Raw genomic sequence first — 24,884 nt, forward strand, 5'->3', positions numbered from 1 at the left:
GACTCCAGAGATTACCAGATGGTGAAAGGCAAATGTAGGAATATTACTAACAGAAACCAAGGTCACTCACCATCCTCAAAACACAGCACTCCAACCTCACCCAGTCTGGGGCACCCCACGACACCAGAAAAGCTAGACCCAGATTTAAAAGCATATCTCATGATGATGGTAGAGGACATCAAGAAGGACTTTAATAACTCACTTAAAGAAATACAGGAGAACACTGCTAAAGAGTTACAAGTCCTTAAAGAACATCAGGAAAACACATCCAAACATGTGATGAAAATGAACAAAACCATAGTAGACCTTAAAAGGGAAGTAGACGCAATAAAGAAAACCCAAAGTGAGGCAATGCTGGAGATAGAAAACCTAGGAACGAAACTGGAACCATAGATGTGAGCATCAGCAACAGAATACAAGAGATGGAAGAGAGAATCTCAGATACAAAAGATTCCATAGAGAACATATGCACAACAATCAAAGAGATTGCAAAATGCAAAAAGTTTCTAACTTAAAACATGTATGTACTCTCTTATTAGTACATATTAGCCAAAATATAAAGAATAATCATTATACTACTTAGAGACCATATGATGTTTAAAAAGAACGAAGGCCCAAGTCGGGAAATTTCAATCCTACTTAGATGGGGGAACAAGACAAGTATGGGAAAACGGGGGAAGGACGAACTTGTGTGGAAGATGGGATGTTGAGAGGAAAAGGGAAGCAGGATCAGGTTTGGCAGGCAAAAGGAGAGAAAGCCAGAGGACAGGGAGAATGTATACAAATATGCAGCTGCGGGGATGTAGGTAGGGGACAGTGGAGGAATTTCTAAAAAGTTCAAAATATCTGGAATGTGAGAGTCTTTCTGAACTCAATATGGATAACCCTAGCTGAAATGTCCAACAATAGTGATATGGAACATGAATAGTCCAACTCCAGTAGTTACCCAAAGTCCCTAGTGTTGGGATGGGGCCAAAACCCATCTTCCAAATTTATGATCCAGAATTCTGTCGTGTCTAAAGAAAATGCATGGAGAAAAATAGAGCAGAGACTGAAGGAAAGGCCATCAAATGACCTGTCCAATTTGGGTTCCATTCCACATGCATGCAACAAACACTGACACTATTATTGATTCCATGTTGTTCTTGCAGACAGGAGCCTAGCATAGCTGTCCTCCAAGAGTTTTTTTTTTTTTTTTTTTTTTTTAACCAGCAGCAGACTGAGACAGATGCAAATACTGAGAGCCAACCATTGGACTGAGGGTAGGAACACCTATGGAATAGTTAGGGTAAAAGAATGAGCAGAGGCAGATGGCCATCCCATAGGAAGAAAAACATTTTCAACTTACTAGACCCCTGAGAATTATCAGAATCTTAACCACCAACTAAAGAGCATACACAGGGTGGCCATGGTCTTTGGCACATATGTAGCAGGGGACTTCCTTGACAGACAGACTTCTGGTTTGCTGTTCCAGGTATGGGGATACTGTGTGGCTGGGAATGTGAAGCAGCCTTTCATATGTAAATGAGAGGGGGAATGAGATGAAGAATTCTGGACTGAGAACCAGGAAGTGAGGCAGTATTCGTAATGTAAATAAATAAAGAATTTAATTTTAAAAAAGAAGAAAAACAGTATAATAAAATAATTGTTTCTATTTTTGTAACTACAGATTTCTGCCAGCCAGTAAGAGAAATTTGCTGAAAGATTACCTTGCCACCTTACAATTGGTTAATCTATAACTAGGTTTTTGTTTTCTCTACCTGTCCTATGTAATATTTCTTGTGAAGTAATTGGGAACATATTGTTGTTTTCATAGTAATTCACGAGAAGAAAACTAAAACAAATTATTTTAGTTCCTGAAAGGTTTTTCTGGACTACATAAGTGATAGAAGAAAGAATTAAGTGGTTGGAACATGTACTTTCCACCCATCAACTATGTGTATGTATGTATGTGTATAAACTTCATGTAGTATTATGTTGGAACTTTGTGCCTTTCAACATATGTGTGTGTGTGTGTGTGTGTGTGTGTGTGTGTATACCTACATACATATATATGTATGTGTGTGTGTGTGTTTGTGTAAACTGTGTGTATGTTTGTGTTGGAGATTTGTTCCATTCATCATTTCTCCACATATGTATATATGTAAGGATGTCTGGCTCTGTTCTGAAGCTTGTTCTTTCCTACAATTGTGTGTATATATATATATATATGTATGTGTGTTAATGTGAGAAATAGTTGGAACCTGTCTGGTTGAACTTTGTTACATTATGCCATTAGTATGTGTATATGTGTAGATGTGCACCTGTGTATATTTGTGTTGGGAAGAAAATAAAAAGTGGGGGCCGGGATCAGTGGGATAGGAAAAAGATGCCCACACACCCTAGAGTTTCCCTATTCTCTGGTCAGTCAGGCATGGGAAGGCTGCTATCTACCCTATCCACTCATCCCTGGGTGGGCATTCCTCTATCCCACTCTTCAGGGGGTGGCCAAGTGGCAGCCCTGCCTGGGGACTTCCTCTGCCCCAGAGCTACTTTGCTAAAGCCACCAGGGTTGTGGGAGACAGGGAATAGGGGAAGAAGTTCCCAGCACTGACCAGAGTGCACTGCGGAACTTGAAGGACAGAGACTCTCCATGGTTTAGGAGCTTTATTATTGAAATGCAGGAGGAGAAAGAGAGATGGGAGAGGGAGGGAGGGAACGAGAGAGAGAGAGAGAGAGAGAGAGAGAGAGAGAGAGAGAGAGAGAGAGAGAGAGAGAGAGAGAGAGAGAGAGGAGAGAAAAAGAAAGGAGAGAGGAGAGGAGAGAAGACAAAGAGAAAGGGAAGAGGAGAGAGAAGTGAAAGAGGTGAGAGGTAATAGGACAAAGGAATAAGAGAGTGAGGTGGGGGCTTAACAGCCCCTTTTATGGTCTTTACTGTTGCTAGGTAACTGGGGAGGAGTTTAGCCTGAAGGTCAGATGCTTGGGCCATTGCTTATGTGACTACTGACCATGCTTCTCTTGTGGGGGCTGTGGGAGGTGGTACCTTAGGCAGGGGCCCGAGTTCCAGGAGCATGAGGGAATGCCTACCATGTCATGTAGGTGAATTATGACCATTGGGGTTCAGACCTCAGCTCAACTGGATACCAGCCTGCAATTCCCCACATATTTGTACATATGTGTTTATGTGAAATGCTTTAAACCTGATGTAAGAGTTTGGCTTAAGCCATCAAACCTGTAAGTATTATGTGTTTGTCTGTCTTTCTGTCTCTTGATGTGTGTAAATGTATGTATTTGTATGTGCTAAGTTGCTAGAACTTATATTTGCCTCGACCACTGTGTGTGTGCCAATGCGCATGTGGATGAGTATGTTTGTGTGCATGTGTCTATTAATGTTTGATTCTCCCCATCTTTCTCTTCTCTAAACATGGGATGTCATAGTCAGCAGCCCCTGTGAGTTTCTTGGCCAACCAATCCATGTCAGCTGACCTCAGCACAGACTCTCAGCAACTACCTCCTTTGGGTTACTTTGTGGTGTCAAAGCTGATCTTTTGCACAGTCATCTAAATTCCACACATTGAAGAGATTACTTTGATAAGATGTAGTTTCCCTGACAATTTCATTAGTGTGTCTTTGATGATATACTTAAAATTGAGAGTTATATGTAAAGTGTCTGAAAGAAAAACCTAGTCATTTCCACACATATCTGATCCTTTCTCTGTAGATTACTATAATTCTGACACCTTAGGAGAACATTGAAAAGCAGACTCCTAGTGTAAAGTTTTTGTCACATTCTTCTGTTTCTTTTTAAATTTTATGTAATTTTATTTGTGGGTATATGTATCTCTCTCTGTGTGTGTTTGTGTGTGTGTGTGTTTGAGTGTTTCATTATGAGCATAAATAGCTTCAGGTAAGTTGCAACCCAAAAGAGAGCATCTGGTTAATTGTAGCTATTGTTACAGGTGTTTGGTAACAACAGTTGGTGGGGCTGAGTATTGAATCAGTTCCTCTACAAGAACAGGCCTTGATTATATCTGCAGAGACATCAATTCATCTTTGGAAATATTCTAACAGTCTATTAATAAAATATTTCTTTCTCATCCATGCTACTAGAAGAACTTCTCTAAGTCTTAGAATGTATCAGGATTATATTATCTCTTTCTGTCAAAGAGGAAGAGTGTCTCAGAACATTGTGGAAGATTATAAGATCAATAGGGATATTAGTTGATAAGTATTGCTAGGCAATATTCTTAGACGAAACAGTGAGAGTTATTACAACATCAGAAAGGTATGACAATATTATCCAATATTGGTGATTATGAACAAACTATACATTTTTCTGAATTTATGAAATATGAGCATGGGAAGATGATTTCACCCTGATCATTTCAAGAGAATTTTGGTCTGGTCTAATCAATATTGTGTAACATTTGGGAACAAATATGCATCCCAGCATCCCTGCACTGGAGGCCAATATGGAGAAGATCTCCACAGCCACCATGACCTTGCCTTTGGTGCTATGGTAAACAGGGATGAAAGTGACCCAGACACTGCAGAACACCAGCATGCTGAATGTTATGGATTTGGCCTCATTAAAGGCACCAGGAAGGTTTCTGGAAAAGAAAGCCAGAGTGAAGCTCCCAATGGCCAGGGTTGCCAAGTATCCCAGAACACAGTAAAATGCATTGACTGAACCCTTGTGGCATACAATGATGATCTGTCGATGCTCAGACTGTGCATCAATATCAACAGAAGGAGGAGAAGCTCCCAGCCAGACTGCACATACAATAACTTGGATGAGAATACAAATGGGAATGATGTAGTTAATTGTCCCTGAAACTAGAAAGTACTTCATCATTCTTTGGGAGGTTGTGATTTTGAATGCTATAACTACAGTAATTGTTTTAGCCAAGACAGTGGAGAGAGAAACAGTGAATACAATTCCAAATGTGATTTGCTGTAGAATGCAGGTGGCTGCATTTGGATGGCCAATGAAGAGCAAAGGGCAGAGGAAACAAAAGATGAGTGAGATGAGCAAGATATAGGTGAGAGTTCTGTTATTGGCCTTAACAATTGGAGTATTGTGGTGCTTCACAATGACCCCAAGAACCACAATTGTGAATGCAGAGAAGAACAAGGAGATTAAGGAAAGTGCCATCCCCAGTGGTTCTTCATAGCTGAGAAATACAACAGCTTTATGAATGCAGTGATTCTGTTCTGTGTTAGCATATTGGTCCTCTGGACACTGGACACAATTATCCACATCTAATGGGGAAATGAAAATATTGTTAGTTTGGCTTTAACAATTTTACTGACAGGATATTTCACTTAAGCATATAGAAGAAATTTTGCAACATATGAGTTTGGTTGGTGTTTCAGCATTTTCCATGTTCAATCACATTAGGTTGGAAGCTTGTGATTGGACAGGAGAAGGGAGGAAGAACAAGTTGAGGAGATAGAGGGGTTTGAGGAGGAGAGAGGAAACCAGAACAGAGGCTGACATGGTGTTATCAAAAGGTTAGAATAATTGTGTTAAAACTTTATCATCATCATTTGGATCTGAAATTATTGTATTGGCATTTGTAAATTATATTATTATTGATGCATACATATGATTGGCTAATGAAGCATTAAGTGTTTTGAGTCTACTGGGTAAGTAGGTGTTGAGATGGCTAATGAGTGGTGCTTGGGGCATTGAATGAAAGGAAGAGAAACTTAGGGGCCTCTTCCAAGAGTTGGCCTGGTGGGAGACATGTGACCTGTCAGGGCTGGCTAGTTGGCAGCCTGAGAGACTTAGTGAGTGAGATCACCTGGTGCAGGGGCCAGTTCTAGATATTTCCCTCAACAGGTTGGTTAAATTGCATTGAAAGCCACTGTTTCATGAAATAATTTATTCCATTTTTTAATGGTGATCAACATTAGGGAAATGAAAGTAACAAATATTTTTTTTTTGACTATTTTACTGTGTTGTTTTGGCCATTTATCATGGATATGTACATTTATGAGTGTGTTTACCTATTAAAGTAAGGTATCATTAAGTTGAAAATGATTGGGTTTGTATAAAGGAAGCATGATGGTGAGAATGAGACTTGAAATTTATACAACTATAATATTGATTTTTGTTATTTATATATTTATTTTTAAAATAGACTAAAATAACATTTTATTAGATATTTTCTTTATACACATTTTAAATACTATCCTGAAAGTTCCCTATACCCTCCCTCCACCCTGTCCCCGTATGCACCCACTCCCACTTCTTGGCACTGGCATTCCCCTGTATTGGGGCATAAAAGTTTGCAATAGCAAGGGGCCACTCTTCCTAGTGTTGGCCAACTAGGCCATCTTTTGCTACATATGCATCTAGAGATACGAGCTCTGTGGGTACTGGTTAGTTCATATTGTTGTTCCACTAGGGTTGCAGACCCCTTCAGCTCCTTGGGTGATTTCTCTAGCTTCTCCATTGGGGGCCCTGTGTTCCATCTTATAGATGACTGTGAGCATCCACTTCTGTATTTGTCAGACACTGGCATAGCCTCATAAGAGACACCTATAACAGTGTCCCTTCAGCAAAATCTTGCTGGCATATGCAATATTGTCTGGATTTAGTGGCTGATTATGGGATGGATCCCCGGGTGGGGTAGTCTCTGGATAGTCCATCCTTTTGTCTTAGCTCCAAACTTCGTCACTGTAACTCCTTTCATGGGTATTTTATTCCCTATTCTAAGGAAGAATGAAGTATCAACCCATTGGTCTTCCCTCCTCTTGATTTTCTTCTGTTTTGAAAATTTTATCTTGGTAAATGCAAAAATTAATTAAAAATATTTCCAAGTTTCAGCCTCTTATGGCTATATTAATATCACATTCCTAGTGTTTGAGAGATCTCAGAGGTCCAGATGAATTGAGACTGCTGGTCCTCCTACAGGATCGCCCTTCTCAACTTCTTTCAGCCTTCCCTAATTCAACAACAGGGATCAGCTGCTTCTGTCAATGGGTTGGGTGAAAACATCTGCCTCTGAATCTTTCAGCTGCTTTTGGGTCTTTCAGAGAGCAGTCATAATAGGTCCATTTTTTCTTTTGAGTACTCCATAACCTGAGTAATGTTGTCAGGCTTTGAGATCTCCCCTTGTGCTGGATCCCACTCTGGACCTGTCACTGTATCTTCTTTTCATCAGGCTCCTCTCCATTTCCATCCCTGTAATTCTTTTAGACAGGAACAATTATGGGTCAGAGTTGTGATTGTGGGATGGGTACCCCATCCCTCACTTGATGTCCTGTCTTTCTGATGGAGGTGGGCTTTATAAGTTCCTTCTCCCTACTGTCAGGCATTTCATCTAAGGTCACTCCCTTTAAGTCCTGAGAGTCTCTCACCTCCTAAGTCTCAGATGCATTCTGGAGGGTCTCCCCAACCTCCTATTTCCCTGAGGTTGCCTGTTTCCATTCCTTCTGCTGGCCCTCAGGGCTTCAGTCCTTTTCCCTAACCCTCAAGAGACTGGAGAACCCAGGGAGTTTAGAGGTCAGGAGTGGTGGGAGGTGGAAACATCTACGTGGAGAGACAGGAGGGTACAGAGGGGGTATGGTATGTGAAGCAGTTGTAGGATGGATCAGGAGTAGGAGAATAAAACATAGAGTGTAAAACACAAATTAATTTAAATAATGAAATAATAAATATACAAAAATAAATAATAAAAAAACCAAGTTTTTAAATAAATACACATACAAAACTAAATAAAAACTCAATGTGTTCTATTGTGGAGAAATTTAAATCTGCATAATATATAGTAGTAATGAATAGAGGACCATTCATATTTTCATATCATGTGTCCAGAATGATCCTCAGTTTTCTAAATTTAAAATACATTGAACTTTTGAAAAAGAGTGTTCTTTAGTACGCAAAAAATTGTCTAAAAGAAGAAAATACTCATTTGAATATCTAATAATTTTACAAGTTATTATCCTCCATGTTCTTTCATCTTACAGAGGACTGGGATTTGTTTACCCATACCCACATGCCTTATTTTGTCTTCCATGTTCTTCTATACATGCAAGGTAAGCATGGCCTTAAGTAAAACCACATACATCAAGTCAAAATAAATACATTATTTAAATATTTATGATCTACATATATATTTTAGAGAGTATTAATTACTAGAAAATATCTTGTGTAGTGTACACTTAAATTTTATTAACAAAACTATTTGAGAGTATGCCATTTAGTATGAATTTTCAAGGAATTAAAGATGTAGGAAAATTTCTACTTTTTTTCTTTATAAGTACATTTTAAATCATTGTATTCCTATAATGACTAACTAAGGACAGAGATGTATTTTGTTTTTAAGCTTTCATTTTAAACTACTTCAGTGTTTCAATATTGGAGCAAGATAATTTTTTTTGAAGAACTTATTCTAGCAGGACATACTCACTTGTCTCATTAGAAATTTCATTTTCAGGACAGGGTTTGCAATGAAAACAGCATGCTGCCATTCCATCCATCCCGAATTTTCTAGATCCAGGACCACAATCAGCACTGCACACCGAAGTTGGCACCTAATGAAAAGTAGACATATGCTGCTAACTGGAGTTTTATTTACCCTTCCATAATTATACTATAATTGCATGTGACATTAAGAAACTAATTACATATACACCAACAGATTTAGCAGATTTTTACCTAGTGCATTTTATGAGGACAGATATCAATATATGGATAAAATGAGTAAAAGTTGACTTGTTTCCCAACTATTTGAAATAAACCATGAAATTCTCCTGTGTGAAAACACTACAGAGGTTTCAAGGTGGTTATTCTAGTTAATTCTTGTCACCTGAGCACATAATGCAGTGTAAAGGCACAGAGAATCATAATTGTCTGTCATCATAGTCTGTCATCATATATGGGAAGCATATATTAAATATTTTTCAAAGACTTATTTATTATATGTAAGTATACTGTAGCTATCTCAAGACACTCAGAAGAGGGCGTCAGATCTCGTTATGGATGGTTGTGAGCCACCATGTGGTGGTTGTGACTTGAACTCAGGACCTTTGGAAGAGCAGTCGGTGCTCTTAACCTTTGAGCCATCTCTACAGCCCCCTAAATTGTTAATTGAGGTGTGAGTGGCAAGCCTATTGGGAGCAGAGTTGTCTGTAGGCAGTGGTACATTAGAAATCATACAGAACAAGCCAGAAAGCAGAGTTCCTTGAGTGACTCTGTTTCAGTTGCATTATCCTGGGCCATGACTTTTCTTCCCTTGAGTGTAACCTATGAGTAAATCGACCTTTTCCTCTTCAATTTGCTTATAGTTACTGTTTAATAACAGCAAGTTGTAGCAAATTAGGAGTAAAGGACACACAAAACAGGGGAAATAAGGCCTCAAATATGATATAACCAAATTAACCTCAACAACATTAGGACAGCAAAACTTAACCAACTAAGAGGAAACACATCAACAGCAGCCTATGATGAGTCCTATTGCATTTGTGGTTAGCAGGTACGGAGTTGCCATATTCCTTTGCAGTGTTAGTAGACCTTAGCTTCCTTTATATATCAGGGCATAAGATTTTCCTTCTTTTACTGTAGTTTTATTATTCATTTTCCCACTAAGAATATGAAGACTATTTTTATGATGAGTTCTGAACATACATTTCCTTGTCCACATCCTGCTCTTCATTTAATACATAGTGTCCATTTCAGCACAGGTTTGAGTAGAGTCAATGCAAAAGTCTGACTGAACACAAATGCAGAGAGATACTCCTGACTCTTAATTCAAAGATGTAGATGAAAGACACGTGCCACTACAAAATCTTGTTCTCACTTCTGATTTTAATTGAAATTCTTTGATTCTCCTGTTCATGTAGTACAATATCATCAGTAGTTTTTTTTTTTTAAGGCTTAACTGTATTTATTTTTTTTAATATTTTTATTACATATTTTCCTCAATTACATTTCCAATGCTATCCCAAAAGTCCCCCATAGCGCCTCCCACTTCCCTACCCACCCATTCCCATTCTTTTGGCCCTGGCATTCCCCTATATTGGGGCATATAAAGTTTGCAAGTCCAATGGGCCTCTCTTTCCATTGATGGCCGACTAGGTCATCTTTCGATACATATGCAGCTAGAGACAAGAGCTCCGGGGTTCTGGTTAGTACATCATGTTGTTCCAACAATAGGGTTGCAGATCCCTTTAGCTCCTTGGGTACTTTCTCTAGCTTCTCCATTGGGAGCCCTGTGATACATCCAATAGCTGACTGTGAGCATCCACTCCTGTGTTTGCTAGGCCCCGGCATCGTCTCACAAGAGACAGCTATATTTGGGTCCTTTCAGCAAAATCTTGCTAGTGTATGCAATGGTGTCAGCGTTTAGAAGCTGATTATGGGATGGATCCCTGGATACGGCAGTTTCTAAATGGTCCATCCTTTCATCACAGCTACGAACTTTGTCTCTGTAACTCCTTCCCTGGGTGTTTTGTTCCCAATTCTAAGAAGGTGCACAGTGTCCACACTTTGGTCTTCATTCTTCTTGAGTTTCATGCGTTTAGCAAATTGTATCTTATATCTTGGGTATCCTAAGTTTTGGGCTAATATCCACTTATCAGTGAATACATATTGTGTGAGTTCTTTTGTGATTGTGTTACTTCACTCAAGATGATGCCCTCCAGGTCCATCCATTTGGCTAGGAATTTCATAAATTCATTCTTTTTAATAGCTGAGTAGTACTCCATTGTGTAAATGTACCATAATTTCTGTATCCATTCCTCTGTTGAGGGACATCTGGGTTCTTTCCAGCTTCTGGCTATTATAAATAGGGCTGCTATGAACATAGTGGAGCATGTGTCCTTTTTACCGGTTGGGACATCTTCTGGATATATGCCCAGGAGAGGTATTGCTGGATCCTCCGGTAGTACTATGTCCAATTTTCTGAGGAACCGCCAGACTGATTTCCAGAGTGGTTGTACAAGCTTGCAATCCCACCAACAATGGAGGAGTGTTCCTCTTTTTCCACATCCTCGCCAGCATCTGCTGTCACCTGAATTTTTGATCTTAGCCATTCTGACTGGTGTGAGGTGGAATCTCAGGGTTGTTTTGATTTGCATTTCCCTGATGATTAAGGATGTTGAACATTTTTTCAGGTGCTTCTCTGCCATTCGGTATTCCTCAGGTGAGAATTCTTTGTTCAGTTCTGAGCCCCATTTTTTAATGGGGTTATTTGACTTTCTGGAGTCCACCTTCTTGAGTTCTTTATATATATTGGATATTAGTCCCTTATCTGATTTAGGATAGGTGAAAATCCTTTCCCAATCTGTTTGTGGTTTTTTTGTCTTATTGATGGTGTCTTTAGCCTTCCAGAAGCTTTGTAGTTTCATGAGGTCCCACTTGTCAATTCTCAATCTTACAGCACAAGCCATTACTGTTCTATTCAGGAATTTTTCCCCTGTGCCCATATCTTCAAGGCTTTTCCCCACTTTCTCCTCTATAAGTTTCAGTGTCTCTGGTTTTATGTGAAGTTTCTTGATCCACTTAGGCTTGACCTTAGTACAAGGAGATAGGAATGGATCGATTCGCATTCTTCTACATGTTAACAACCAGTTGTGCCAGCACCATTTGTTGAAAATGCTGTCTTTCTTCCACTGGATGCTTATAGCTCCCTTGTCGAAGATCAAGTGACCGTAGGTGTGTGGGTTCATTTCTGGGTCTTCAATTCTATTCCATTGGTCTATTTGTCTGTCACTATACCAGTACCATGCAGTTTTTATCACAATTGCTCTGTAGTAGAGCTTTAGGTCCGGCATGGTGATTCCACCAGAGGTTCTTTTATCCTTGAGAAGAGTTTTTGCTATCCTAGGTTTTTTGTTATTCCAGATGAATTTGCAGATTGCACTTTCTAATTCGTTGAAGAATTGAGTTGGAATTTTGATGGGGATTGCATTGAATCTGTAAGTTGCTTTTGGCAAGATAGCCATTTTTACAATGTTGATCCTGCCAATCCATGAGCATGGGAGATCTTTCCATCTTCTGAGATCTTCTAGAATTTCTTTCTTCAGAGACTTGAAGTTTTTATTATACAGATCTTTCACTTCCTTAGAGTCACGCCAAGATATTTTATATTATTTGTGAGTATTGAGAAGGGTGTTGTTTCCCTAATTTCTTTCTCAGCCTGTTTATTCTTTGTGTAGAGAAAGGCCATTGATTTGTTTGAGTTAATTTTATATCCAGCTACTTCACCGAAGCTGTTTATCAGGCTTAGGAGTTCTCTGGTGGAATTTTTAGGGTCACTTATATATACTATCATATCATCTGCAAAGAGTGATATTTTGACTTCATCTTTTCCAATTTGTATCCCTTTGATCTCCTTTTGTTGTCGAATTGCTCTGGCTAGGACTTCAAGTACAATGTTGAATGGGCATGGAGAAAGTGGACAGCCTTGTCTAGTCCCTGATTTTAGAGGGATTGCTTCAAGCTTCTCACCATTTACTTTGATGTTGGCTACTGGTTTGCTGTAGATTGCTTTTATCATGTTTAGGTATGGGCCTTGAATTCCTGATCTTTCCAAGACTTTTATCATGAATGGGTGTTGGATCTTGTCAAATGCTTTTTCCGCATCTAAAGAGATGACCATGTGGTTTTTGTCTTTGAGTTTGTATATATATTGGATTACGTTGATGGATTTCCGTATATTGAACCATCCCTGCATCCCTGGGATGAAACCTACTTGGTCAGGATGGATGATTGTTTTGATGTGTTCTTGGATTCGGTTAGCAAGAACTTTATTGAGGATTTTTGCATCAATATTCATAAGGGATATTGGTCTGAAGTTCTATCTTTTGTTGGGTCTTTTTGTGGTTTAGGTATCAGAGTAATTGAGGCTTCATAGAATGAGTTGGGTAGAGTACCTTCTGTTTCTATTTTGTGGAATAGTTTGTGAAGAACTGGGATTAGATCTTCTTTGAAGGTCTGATAGAACTCTGCACTAAACCCATCTGGTCCTGGGCTTTTTTTAGTTGGGAGACTATTAATGACTGCTTCTATTTCTTTGGGGGATATAGGGCTGTTTAGATCATTAACCTGATCTTGATTCACCTTTGGTACCTGGTATCTGTCTAGGAACTTCTCCATTTCATCCAGGTTCTCCAGTTTTGTTGAGTATAGCCTTTGGTAGAAGGATCTGATGGTGTTTTGGATGTCTTCAGGATCTGTTGTTATGTCTCCTTTTTCATTTCTGATTTTGTTAATTAGGATGCTTTCCCTGTGCCCTCTAGTGAGTCTGGCTAAGGGTTTATCTATCTTGTTGATTTTCTCAAAGAACCAGCTCCTTGATTGGTTGATTCTTTGAATAGTTTTTCTTGTTTCCACTTGGTTGATTTCGCCCCTGAGGTTGATTATTTCCTGCCGTCTACTCCTCTTGGGTGAATTTGCTTCCTTTTGTTCTAGTGCTTTTAGGTATGTTGTCAAGCTGCTAATGTGTGCTCTCTCTAGTTTCCTTTTGGAGGCACTCAGAGCTATGAGTTTTCCTCTTAGAAATGCTTTCATTGCGTCCCATAAGTCTGGGTATGTTGTGGCTTCATTTTCATTGAACTCTAAAAAGTCCTTAATTTCTTTCTTTATTCCTTCCTTGACCAAGGTATCATTGAGAAGAGTGTTGTTCAGTTTCCACGTGAAGGTTGGCTTTCTATTATTTATTTTGTTATTGAAGATCAGCCTTAGTCCATGGTGATCTGATAGGATGCATGGGACAATTTCAATATTTTTGTATCTGTTGAGGCCTGTTTTTTGACCAATTATGTGGTCAATTTTGGAGAAGGTACCATGAGGTGCTGAGAAGAAGTATATCCTTTTGTTTTAGGATAGAATGTTCTGTAGATATCTGCCAGATCCATTTGATTCATAATATCTCTTAGTTTCTCTGTGTCCCTGTTTAGTTTCTGTTTCCATGATCTGTCCATTGGTGAAAGTGGTGTGTTGAAGTCTCCCACTATTATTGTATGAGGTGCAATGTGTGCTTTGAGATTTACTAAAGTTTCTTTAATGAATGTGGCTGCCTGTGTATTTGGAGCATAGATATTCAGGATTGATAGTTCCTCTTGGAGGATTTTACCTTTGATGAGTATGAAGTGTCCCTCCCTGTCTTTTTTAATGACTTTGGGTTGGAAGTCAATCTTATCAGATATTAAAATGGCTACTCCAGCTTGTTTCTTCATACCATTTGCTTGGAAAATTGTTTTCCAGCCTTTCATTCTGAGGTAGTGTCTATCTTTTTCTCTGAGATGAGTTTCCTGTAAGCAGCAAAATGTTGGGTCTTGTTTGTGTAGCCAGTTTGTTAGTCTATGTCTTTTTATCGGGGAGTTGAGTTTATTGATATTAAGAGATATTAAGGAAAAGTAATTGTTGTTTCCTGTTATTTTTGTTGTTAAAGTTGGCATTCTGTTCTTGTGGCTGTCTTCTTTTAGGTTTGTTGAGGGATTACCTTCTTGTTGTTTCTAGGGCGTGGTTCCTGTCCTTGTATTGTTTTTTTTCTGTTATTATCCTTTGAAGGGCTGGATTCGTGGAGAGATAATGTGTGAATTTGGTTTTGTCGTGGAATACTTTGGTTTCTCCATCTATGTTAATTGAGAGTTTGGCTGGGTATAGTAGCCTTGGCTGGAATTTGTGTTCTTTTAGTGTCTGTATAACATCCGTCCAGGATCTTCTGGCTTTCATAGTCTCTGGTGAAAAATCTGGTGTAATTCTGATAGGCTTGCCTTTATATGTAACTTGGCCTTTTTCTCTTACTGCTTTTAGTATTCTATCTTTATTTAGAGCATTTGTTGTTCTGATTATTATGTGTCGGGAGGTATTTCTTTTCTGGTCCAGTCTATTTGGAGTTCTAAGGGCTTCTTGTATGTTCATGGGCATCTCTTTCTTTAGATTTGGGAAGTTTTCTTCTATAATTTTGTTGAAGATGTTTGCTGGTCCTTTGAGTTGATAATCTTCATTCTCATCCACTCCTCTTATCCGTAGGTTTGGTCTTCTCATTGCGTCCTGTATTTCTTGGATATTTTGAGTTAGGATCTTTTTGCATTTTACATTTTCCTTGATTGTTGTGCCGATGTTCTCTATGGAATCTTCTGCACCTGAGATTCTCTCTTCCATCTCTTGTATTCTGTTGCTGATGCTCGTATCTATGGTTCCAGATTTCTTTCCTAGGGTTTCTATCTCCAGTGTTGCCTCATTTTGGGTTTTCTTTATTGTGTCTACTTCCCTTTTTAGGTTAGTATGGTTTTGTTCATTTCCATCATCTGTTTGGATGTGTTTTCCTGATTTTCATTAAGGACTTCTACCTGTTTGATTAGGTTATCCTGTTTTTCTTTAAGGATTTGTAACTCTTTAGCAGTGTTCTCCTGCAATTCTTTAAGGGATTTTTGTGCTTCCTCTTTAATGTCTTCTACCTGTTTACCAGTGTTCCTTTGTATTTCTTTAAGTGTGTTATCAAAGTCCTTCTTGAAGTCCTCTACCATCATCAGGAGATATGCTTTTAGATCCGTGTCTAGCTTTTCCGGTGTGTTGGGGTGCCCTGGACTGGGCAAAGTGTGAGTGCTGGGTTCTGATGATGGTGAGTGGTCTTGGTTTCTGTTAGTAAGATTATTACGTTTACCTTTCACCATCTGGTAATCTCTGGGGTTAGTTGTTGTCGTTGTCACTGTTTAAAGATTGGAGCAGAAGCTGTGTTCCACTCACCAGCAGTCTCAAAATCCTGTGGCGGGGGTCGTGGGTAGCTGGTGGTACCCCGGTGCTGGTCCAGCCGGAAGAGGCCTGTGGTCCTACTCAGGCCGGTTTTCTGCTTCCCTAACTAATGCAGTCTAGGTCCTGTGCGCAATTGGATTGGAGCAGAAGCTGTGTTCCACTCTCCAGAAGTCTTAAGATCCTGTTGGCGGGTGTTGTGGGTAGCTGGCAAGTGTCAGCCAACCCTGCGCCCTAGCTACCCTGGTGCTTTTCTGACCGGAAGAGGCTTGTGGCCCTACGTAGGCCGGATTTCTGCCTCCCCAACCAAAGCAGTCTCAGGTCCCGCGTGATTGGACTGGAGCAGAAGCTGTGTTCCACTCACCAGCAGTCTCAAAATCCTGTGGCGGGGGTCGTGGGTAGCTGGCGGGTTTCAGCCGACCCTGCGCTCTAGCTACCCCGGTGCTGATCCGGCCGGATGAGGCCTGTGGCCCTACTCAGGCCGGTTTCTGCTTCCCTAACTAATGCAGTCTCAGGTCCCGCGCGCAATTGGATTGGAGCAGAAGCTGTGCTCCACTCACCAGAAGTCTTAAGATCCTGTGGCGGGTGTTGTGGGTAGCTGGCGAGTGTCAGCCGACTCTGCGCCCTAGCTACCCCGGTGCTTTTCTCCATCAGTAGTTTTTAAATAAAAATGTAAACAAAAAATATCTAAAAAAAAGAAAGGAAAGAAAGTAAGAAATCTTCCTTACTGAAACAAGTATTCTCATAGATTGTGATATGGTTTATTCTTTTTTAAATTCTGAAATGATGGTAGACTGCATTTTTTTTGCATGTTTTTTGTATAAAATATAGTTCTATCCTTAAGTTTGATTGTGTGATGTTTTACATGTAACTTATATTCATTCGATGAGCCATACTTGCATTCATAGAATGAAGTTATTTGGGCCCATTGACTAATATTTTAGTTTTGTTGCTGACATCTGTTGGTAGATTTTGGTTAAAAATTATTCCAGGAGAGACCAGTATGCGCAGGAGAGCCTGCGGAGTGCAGAAACAACATAACTTCTGAGACAGGCCCTGTTTCAGGGCCTCATCTTCAGCCAGGAAGTATAACTGAGTTCCAGACACCTGTGCTTCTTCCCCATAAGAGGAGAGGTGGCTGCCAGGGAGGGCACGAACCACCAGAGCAGGTGAGAGAGCCATCTTGTAGACCGGATCCCTCAGAGACCAGTGTGCGCAGGAGAGCCTGCGGAGTGCAGAAGCAACATAGCCTCTGGGATAGGTCCTGTTTTGGGCCCTAATCTTCAGCCAGGAAGCAGGTCTGAGCTCCAGACATCTGTGCTCCTTCCCCTTCCGAGGAGAGGTGGCCTGCAGAGAGTACTCTGACAACTGAGACTCAGGAGATACTTGGACACCCAGGAGTGCTGACAGAGGCTAACAGAATCACAGGAGGAAAAAGCTCCAGTCAGACACAGGTATAACAACTAACACTATAGATTATCAATTGGCGAAAGGCAAATGTAAGAATCTTACTAACAGAAACCAAGACCACTCACCATTATCAGAACCCAGCACTCTAACCTCAGCAAGTCCTGGATACCCCTACACACCAGAAAAGCAAGATTCAGATTTAAAATTGTACCTCATGATTCTGGTAGAGGAGCTTAAGAAAGAAATTAATAACTCACTTAAAGAAATACAGGAGAACATGGTTAAACAGGTAGAGGACAAAAATCCTTTAAAGGATTACAGGAAAACACTGCTAGACAAGTAGAAGACTTTAAAGAAGAAACACAAAAATTCCTTAAAGAATTACAGGAAAACACAACTTAATCATCAGGGAAATGCAAATCAAAACAACCCTGAGATTCCACCTCACACCAGTCAGAATGGCTAAGATCAAAAATTCAGGTGACAGCAGATGCTGGCGAGGATGTGGAGAAAGAGGAACACTCCTCCATTGTTGGTGGGATTGCAAGCTTGTACAACCACTCTGGAAATCAGTCTGGCGGTTCCTCAGAAAATTGGACATAGTACTACTGGAGGATCCAGCAATACCTCTCCTGGGCATATATCCAGAAGATGTCCCAACCGGTAAAAAGGACACATGCTCCACTATGTTCATAGCAGCCCTATTTATAATAGCCAGAAGCTGGAAAGAACCCAGATGTCCCTCAACAGAAGAATGGATACAGAAATTATGGTATATTTACACAATGGAGTACTACTCAGCTATTAAAAAGAATGAATTTATGAAATTCCTAGCCAAATGGATGGACCTGGAGGGCATCATCTTGAGTGAAGTAACACAATCACAAAAGAACTCACACAATATGTATTCACTGATAAGTGGATATTAGCCCAAAACTTAGGATACCCAAGATATAAGATACAAACAGGTGATGGAATTAAAAAAAAAAACCATCCAAGACCTAAAAACGGAAATAGAAACAAGAAAGAAAACAAAAAAGGGAGACAACTCTGGAGATAGAAACCCTAGGAAGGAATTCTGGAACCATAGATGTGAGCATCAGCAACAGAATACAAGAGATATAAGAGAGAATCTCAGGTGCAGAAGATTCCATAGAGAATATGGACACAACAACCAAAGAAAATGCAAAATGCAAAAAGTTTCTAACTCAAAACATCCAGGAAATCCAGGACATAATGAGAGCACCAAACCTACAAATGATAGGAGTAGATGAGAATGAAGATTTTTCAAATTAAAGGGCCAGCAACTATCTTCAACAAAATTATAGAAGAAAATTTCCCTAACCTAAAGAAAGAGATGCCCATGAACATACAAGAAGCCCTTAGAACTCCAAATAGACTGGACCAGAAAAGAAATTCCTCCCGACACGTAATAATCAGAACAAAAAATGCACTAAATAAAGATAGAATATTAAAAGCAGTAAGGGAAAAAGGTCAAGTAACATATAAAGGCAGACCTTTCAAAATTACACTAGACTTCTCACCAGAGACAATGAAAGCCAGAAGATCCTAGACAGATGTTATACAGACGCTAAGAGAACACAAATGCCATCCCAGGCTACTATACCCAGGAAAACTCTCAATTACCATAGATAGAGAAACTAAAGCTTTCCATGATAAAACCAAATTCACACAATATCCTTCCTTGAATCCAGTACTTCAAAGGATAATAAAGGGAAAACACCAACACAAGGACGGAAACTACACCCTAGAAAAAGGTAGAAAGTAAACATTCAACAAACCAACAAGAAGACAGCAGCGAGACCAGAATCCCAACTTTAACAGCAAAATAACAATAAGCAACCATTACTTTCTTTAGTATTTCTTAATAACAATGGACTCAATTCCCTAATAAATTACATAGACTAACAGACTGGCTACACAAACAGTACCTAACATTTTGCTGCTTACAAAAAACCTACCTCAGGGAAAAAGACAGTCACTTCCTCAAAGTGAAAGGCTGGAAAACAATTTTCCAAGCAAATGGGCTGAAGAAACTTGCTGGAGTAGTCATTCTAATTATCGAATAAAATCGACTTCCAACCCAAAGTTATCAAAAAAGACAAGGAGGGACACTTCATACTCATCAAAGGTAAAATCCTCCAAGAGGAAGTCTCAATTCAGAATATCTATTCTCCAAATGCAAGGGCAGCCACAATCCTTAAAGAAACTCTAGTGAAGCTCAAAGCACACATAAATAATAGTGGGAGACTTCAACACACCACTGTCATCAATGGACAGATCCTGGAAACAGAAACTAAACAGAGACACATGGACACTAACAGAAGTTATGAAACTAATGGATTTAACAGATATCTACAGAACATTTTATCCTGAAACAAAAGGATATACCTTCTTCTCAGCACCTCATGGTACCGCCACCAAAATAGACCATATAATCAGTCACAAAACAGGCCTCAACAGATACAAAAATATTGAAATCATCCCCTGCATTCTATCAGATCACCATGGTCTAAGGCTGATCTTCATTAACAGCATAAATAATAGAAAGCCAACATTCACATATAAACAGAATAACACTCTACTCAAAGATACCTTAGTCAAGGAAGAAATAAAGAAAGAAATTAAAGACCATTTTAGAGTTTAATGAAAATGAAGCCACAACATAGCTAAACTTATGGGACACAATGAAGGCAGTCCTAAGACAAAAACTCATAGCCCTGAGTGCCACCAAAAAGAAACTAGAGAGCGCATTCACTTGCAGCCTGACAGCACACCTAGAAGCTCTAGAATGAAAGGAAACAAATTCACCCAAGAGGAGTAGTCGGCAGGAAATAATCAAACTTAGGGCTGAAATCAACCATGTGGAAACAATAAGAACTATTCAAAGAATTAACCAAACCAGGAGCTGGTTCTTTGAGATCAACAAGATAGACAAACCCTTAGCCAGACTAACTAGAGGGCACAGGGACATTATCCTAATTAACAAAATCAGAAATGAAAAAGGAAACATAACAACAGAACCTGAGAAAATCCAAAACATCATCAGATCCTACTACAAAACAGTCCCATTTCCCCTAAAGAAACTGAAGCAGTCATTAATAGTCTCCCAACCAAAAATAAATGTTCAGGATCAGATGGGTTTAGTGCAGCGTACTATCCGACCTTCAGAGAAGACCTAATTCCAATTCTCCTCAAACTATTCCAGAAACAGAAGGTACTCTGTTCATTCTATGAAGCCCCAACTACTCTGATACCTAAACAACAAAAAGATCCGACAAAGCAAGAGAACTTCAGACCAATTTCCCTTCTGAACATCGATGCAAAAATACTCAATAAAATCTTCACAAACCGAATCCAAGAACACATCAAAATGATCATCTGTCATGACCAAGTAGGCTTCATCCCAGGGATGCAGGGACAGTTTAATGTACAATAATCCATCAATGTAATCCACTAAATAAATGAACTGAAAAACAAAAATCACATGATTATCTCGTTAGATGCTGAAAAAGCATTTGACAAAATCCAACACCTCATCATGATAAAAGTCTTTTAAAGATCAGGAATTCAAGGCCCATACCTAAGCATAATAAAAGCAATATACAGCAAACCAGTACCCAACATCAAACTAAATGGAAGCAATCCCACTAAAATCAGGGACTAGATAAGGCTGCGCACTTTCTCTATACTTATTCAATATAGTACTTGAAGTCCTAGCCAGAACAATTCGACAACAAAAGGAGATCAAGGGGATACAAATTGGAATGGAAGAAGTTAAAATATCACTATTTGCAGATGATATGATAGTATATATAAGTGACCCTAAAAATTCCACCAGAGAACTCCTAAATCTGATAAACAGCTTCAAGGCAGTAGCTGGATATAAAATTAACTCAAAAAAAAAAAATCAGTGGTCTTTCTCTACCCAAAAGATAAACACCATGAGAAAGAAATTAGTGTGACAACACACTTCAAAATAGTCACAAATAATATACAATATTTTGGTGTGACCCTAACTAAGGAAATGAAAAATCTTTATGACAAGAACTTCAAGACTCTGAAGAAAGAAATTGAAGAAGATCTCAGAAGATGGAAAAATCTCCCATGCTCATGGATTGGCAGGATCAATATAGTAAAAATTGCTATCTTGCTGAAAGCAATCTACAGATTCAATGCAATCCCCATCAAAATTCCAACTCAGTTCTTCACTGAGTTTGAAAGGGCAATTTGCAAATTCATCTCGAATAACAAAAAAACCTAGGATAGCAAAAACTATTCTCAACAGTAAAAAATCTCTGGTGGAATCACCATGCCTGACCTCAAGCTTACTACAGAGCAATTGTGATAAAAACTGAATGGTACTGGTACAGTGACTGTGATTGTTTGTATATCCTTGGACCAGGGAGTGGCATCTTCTGGAGGTGTGGCCTTGTTGGAATAGGTGTGACCTGGTTGGAATGGGTATGTCACTGTGGGTGTGGGCATAAGACCCTCACCTAAGTTGCCTGGAAGTCAGTCTTCCACTAGCAGCCTTTGGATGAAGACTTAGAACTCTCAGTTCTACCTGCACCATGCCTGCCTGGATAGTGCCATGTACCCACCTTGATGATAATGGACTGAACCTCTGAATCTGTAAGCCAGCCCCAATTAAATGTTGTTTTATTAAGATTTGCCTTGGTCATGGTGTCTGTTCACAGCAGTAAAACCCTAACTAATACAGAAGTTGGTACCAGGGACTGGGGTATTGCTGTGATGGGCCTGACAATGCTTTTATTTGAAAGAATGTGGATTTTGGACTTTAGATTTGGAACTCAGTGGAATGCTTTAAATGGGGTTTAATGGGTCACCCTAGTAGGAATATGGAAGACTTTGTTGCTGGGAGTAATTTGAACCATGTTGACTTGGCCCAAGAGATTTCAAAGGAGAAAAATTTCAGTATGTGTCATAAAGACTGTTTTGTGGTATTCTGGTGAAGAATGTGGTTACTTTTTGCCCTTGTCTGAAAAGTCTGCCTGAGGCTAAGGTGAAGAGACTTGGATTAATTGAAGTAATTGCATTGACAAAGGAAGTTTCAAAAAAGCCCATCAGAGACTTTATTCTCTGGTTAAGTCTCACAAAGAGAAATTTGAACAAGCATAGCACGCTTAGAAAGGCCAAATATAAAATATACGGTCGAGTATTAAAGCATACCAGGAAGTGAAATGGAGCAAAATCCTGTGTTCTAGGAAATAAAGGTTAAGGGAGTGGGATCTTGGGGCAAGATCCTACCCAGCTGAATTTAGATCCTGGCATGGTGGTACACACCTTTAATCCCCTAAAACAGGCATGCTGATCTCTGTATTCAAGGTCAATCTACAGAGCAAGAACCTGGATAGCCAAGCTTAGGCAGTGAAGGATTTAGAAAACATAAAGCCAGTGATAATGTAAAGTGATAATGTACAAGAGGATCATGTTCTAGTTCCTGTAAGCAGCAGAACTCGGCAACTTCAGCCATGTGGCTCTGGCTCTAGAGTTAAGAATGGAAGGAACTACTGGGACAATTGATGCTGGTTAGCTGGAGCTAAGACATTAGCAATGATTAAGAAGAGACCAGCATCACTGAGTTGAAATCTGGGAGTTGTTTTCTGGGAGCACAAAAAAGCTGTGTTCCAAAGATAGTCAAGGTTGTACCTTGTGCTGCAGCTGGACTTGGTAATGTGAAAGAGTCACCCAGGTGGTACTGGTTTTGAAGGCATGAAGGTGTCATGAAGAACACCTGAGGCTTGGCACTGTGAGAGGTCATAGAAGGCCATTGGAGAAGGTATTGCCTTAGCTGTAGTTGATGGCCCAGGACTGAAGGGGTCAGGCAAAGGATTTGATGCTTTGCACCATGAAGAGAGCCTATGAGAGGCTATTGGTGAAGCCTAGTTGGAGTGAAACACCCCAGTGTATTGGAGATGTCAGTACCATGGAATGATCACCAAGAACAGCAGCCGTAGTGGAGAGGATCAACCTGAGCTTAAGTGCTACAGAGCGCAGAGCTGTAGAAGTGATGCCAGCCCTTAGGAGGAGTCCAAAAGATCAAGTGGAATCCCAGACACTGAAACAAGAAGCTGTAACATTGAAATTGCCTTGGAGACTCAAAGCTGTTAAAGATGCCAGAGCCGGGGCTGGTGAGATGGCTCAGCAGGTAAGAGCGCCCGACTGCTCTTCCGAAGGTCCTGAGTTCAAATCCCAGCAACCACATGGTGGCTCACAACCATCTCTAACAAGATCTGACTTCCTCTTCTGGAGTGTCTGAAGACAGCTACAGTGTACTTAAATAAATCTTAAAAAAAAAAAAAAGATGCCAGAGCCATGGGATACATGCTGAGGAAAGCTGCTAACAGAGAGTGGAACCAGCTCAGGAGAAAGCAATTTGTTGCAGTCAACAAAGATGAAAAAGGATGGAGATCTGAAGACCACTTTGACATCAGCCATGGAGATGCAGAGTTTGGAGTTTGCCCAGCTGGTTTCCTGCCTTGCTTTGGGGATTAGAGTTAATTAGTTGGATGAATCTCAACTTTGGACTTTTAACATTGTTGAGAGTGCTATAGACTATGAGGACTTTGAAGGTTAGACTAAATGCATTTTGCATTATGCTATGTTTCAGTATGGTCCCCATAGACTCATGTTTTTGAACAAGTCTATGGGGACCAGGGAGTGGAATGTGATAGTTTGTATATCCTTGGACCAGGGAGTGGCACCTTCTGGAGGTGTGGCCTTATTGAAATAGGTGTGACCTGGTTGGAATGGGTATGTCACTGTGGGTGTGGGCATAAGACCCTCACCCTAGTTGCCTGGAAGTCAGTCTTCCACTAGCAGCCTTTGAATGAAGACTTAGAACTCTCAGTTCTACCTGCACCATGCCTGCCTGGATAGTGTCATGTACCCACCTTGATGATAATGGACTGAACCTCTGAATCTGTAAGCCAGCCCCAATTAAATATTGTTTTATTAAGATTTGCCTTGGTTATGGTGTCTGTTCACAGCAGTAAAATCCTAACTAATACAGTGACGATAGGTAGACCAATGGAATAGAATTGAAGACCTAGAAATGAACCCACACACCTATGGTTACTTGATCTTTGACAAAGGAGCTAAAACCATCCAGTGGAAAAAAGACAGCATTTTCAACAAATGGTGCTGGCACAACTGGCGGTTATCATGTATAAGAATGCAAATTGATCCCTTCTTATCTCCTTGTAGAAAGCTCCACTCTAAGTGGATCAAAGACCTCCACATAAAACGAGAGTCACTGAAATTTATAGAGGAGAAAGTGACCAAAAGCCTCAAAGATATGGGCACAGGGGTAAAATTCCTGAGCAGAAAAGCAATGGCTTGTGCTGCAAGATCAAGCATGGACAAATCAGACCCCATTTTTCCAGATGTGCTTTGTTTACATACAAGGGATTTTTTCCCTTGCAGGTATGCCACAAATGTTTGCTAATTTTTTTGTTGTTATTCATTTTATTTGTTTACATTTCAAATATTATGCTCTGAGTCAGTCTAATCTCTATGAACCCTGCTCCATATCCTCTTCCCCTTTTCTCTTTAAGAGAGTACTCCTCCATCTACCCTCCCACTTCTGCTTCACCCTTCTAGCACCCCCCTTCTCTGCGGCATGAAACCACCACAGTATGAAGCAATCAAAATTGAATTTTTAATAAACCAATAATTTCCCCAGTGGCCATATTGATGGGAGTAGCCCCTGCTGTTATATTTAGCCATGGTGCTGTTTAGG

At 39.9% G+C, this 24,884-nt stretch overlaps 1 protein-coding gene across 1 annotated transcript in view; it reads right to left on the reverse strand.

The window, feature by feature from the left end:
* Positions 1-4,279: 4,279 nt before the first annotated feature.
* The window catches only part of LOC110289079 (vomeronasal type-2 receptor 116-like), a 29,384-nt gene continuing 8,779 nt past the window's right edge, over positions 4,280-24,884 (reverse strand). The window contains exons 5-6 of the mRNA XM_085832550.1: positions 8,400-8,523; positions 4,280-5,241 (exon numbers count right to left, since the gene is read on the reverse strand). Coding sequence (XP_085688676.1) covers positions 4,322-5,241; positions 8,400-8,523 — 1,044 coding nt within the window. The 3' untranslated portion in view covers positions 4,280-4,321. The remainder of the gene's footprint in view (positions 5,242-8,399; positions 8,524-24,884) is intronic.

The sequence above is a fragment of the Mus caroli genome, unplaced genomic scaffold (assembly GCF_978045245.1).
Source record: "Mus caroli unplaced genomic scaffold, Mus_caroli_1 scaffold_18, whole genome shotgun sequence".
Lineage (NCBI taxonomy): Eukaryota > Metazoa > Chordata > Mammalia > Rodentia > Muridae > Mus > Mus caroli.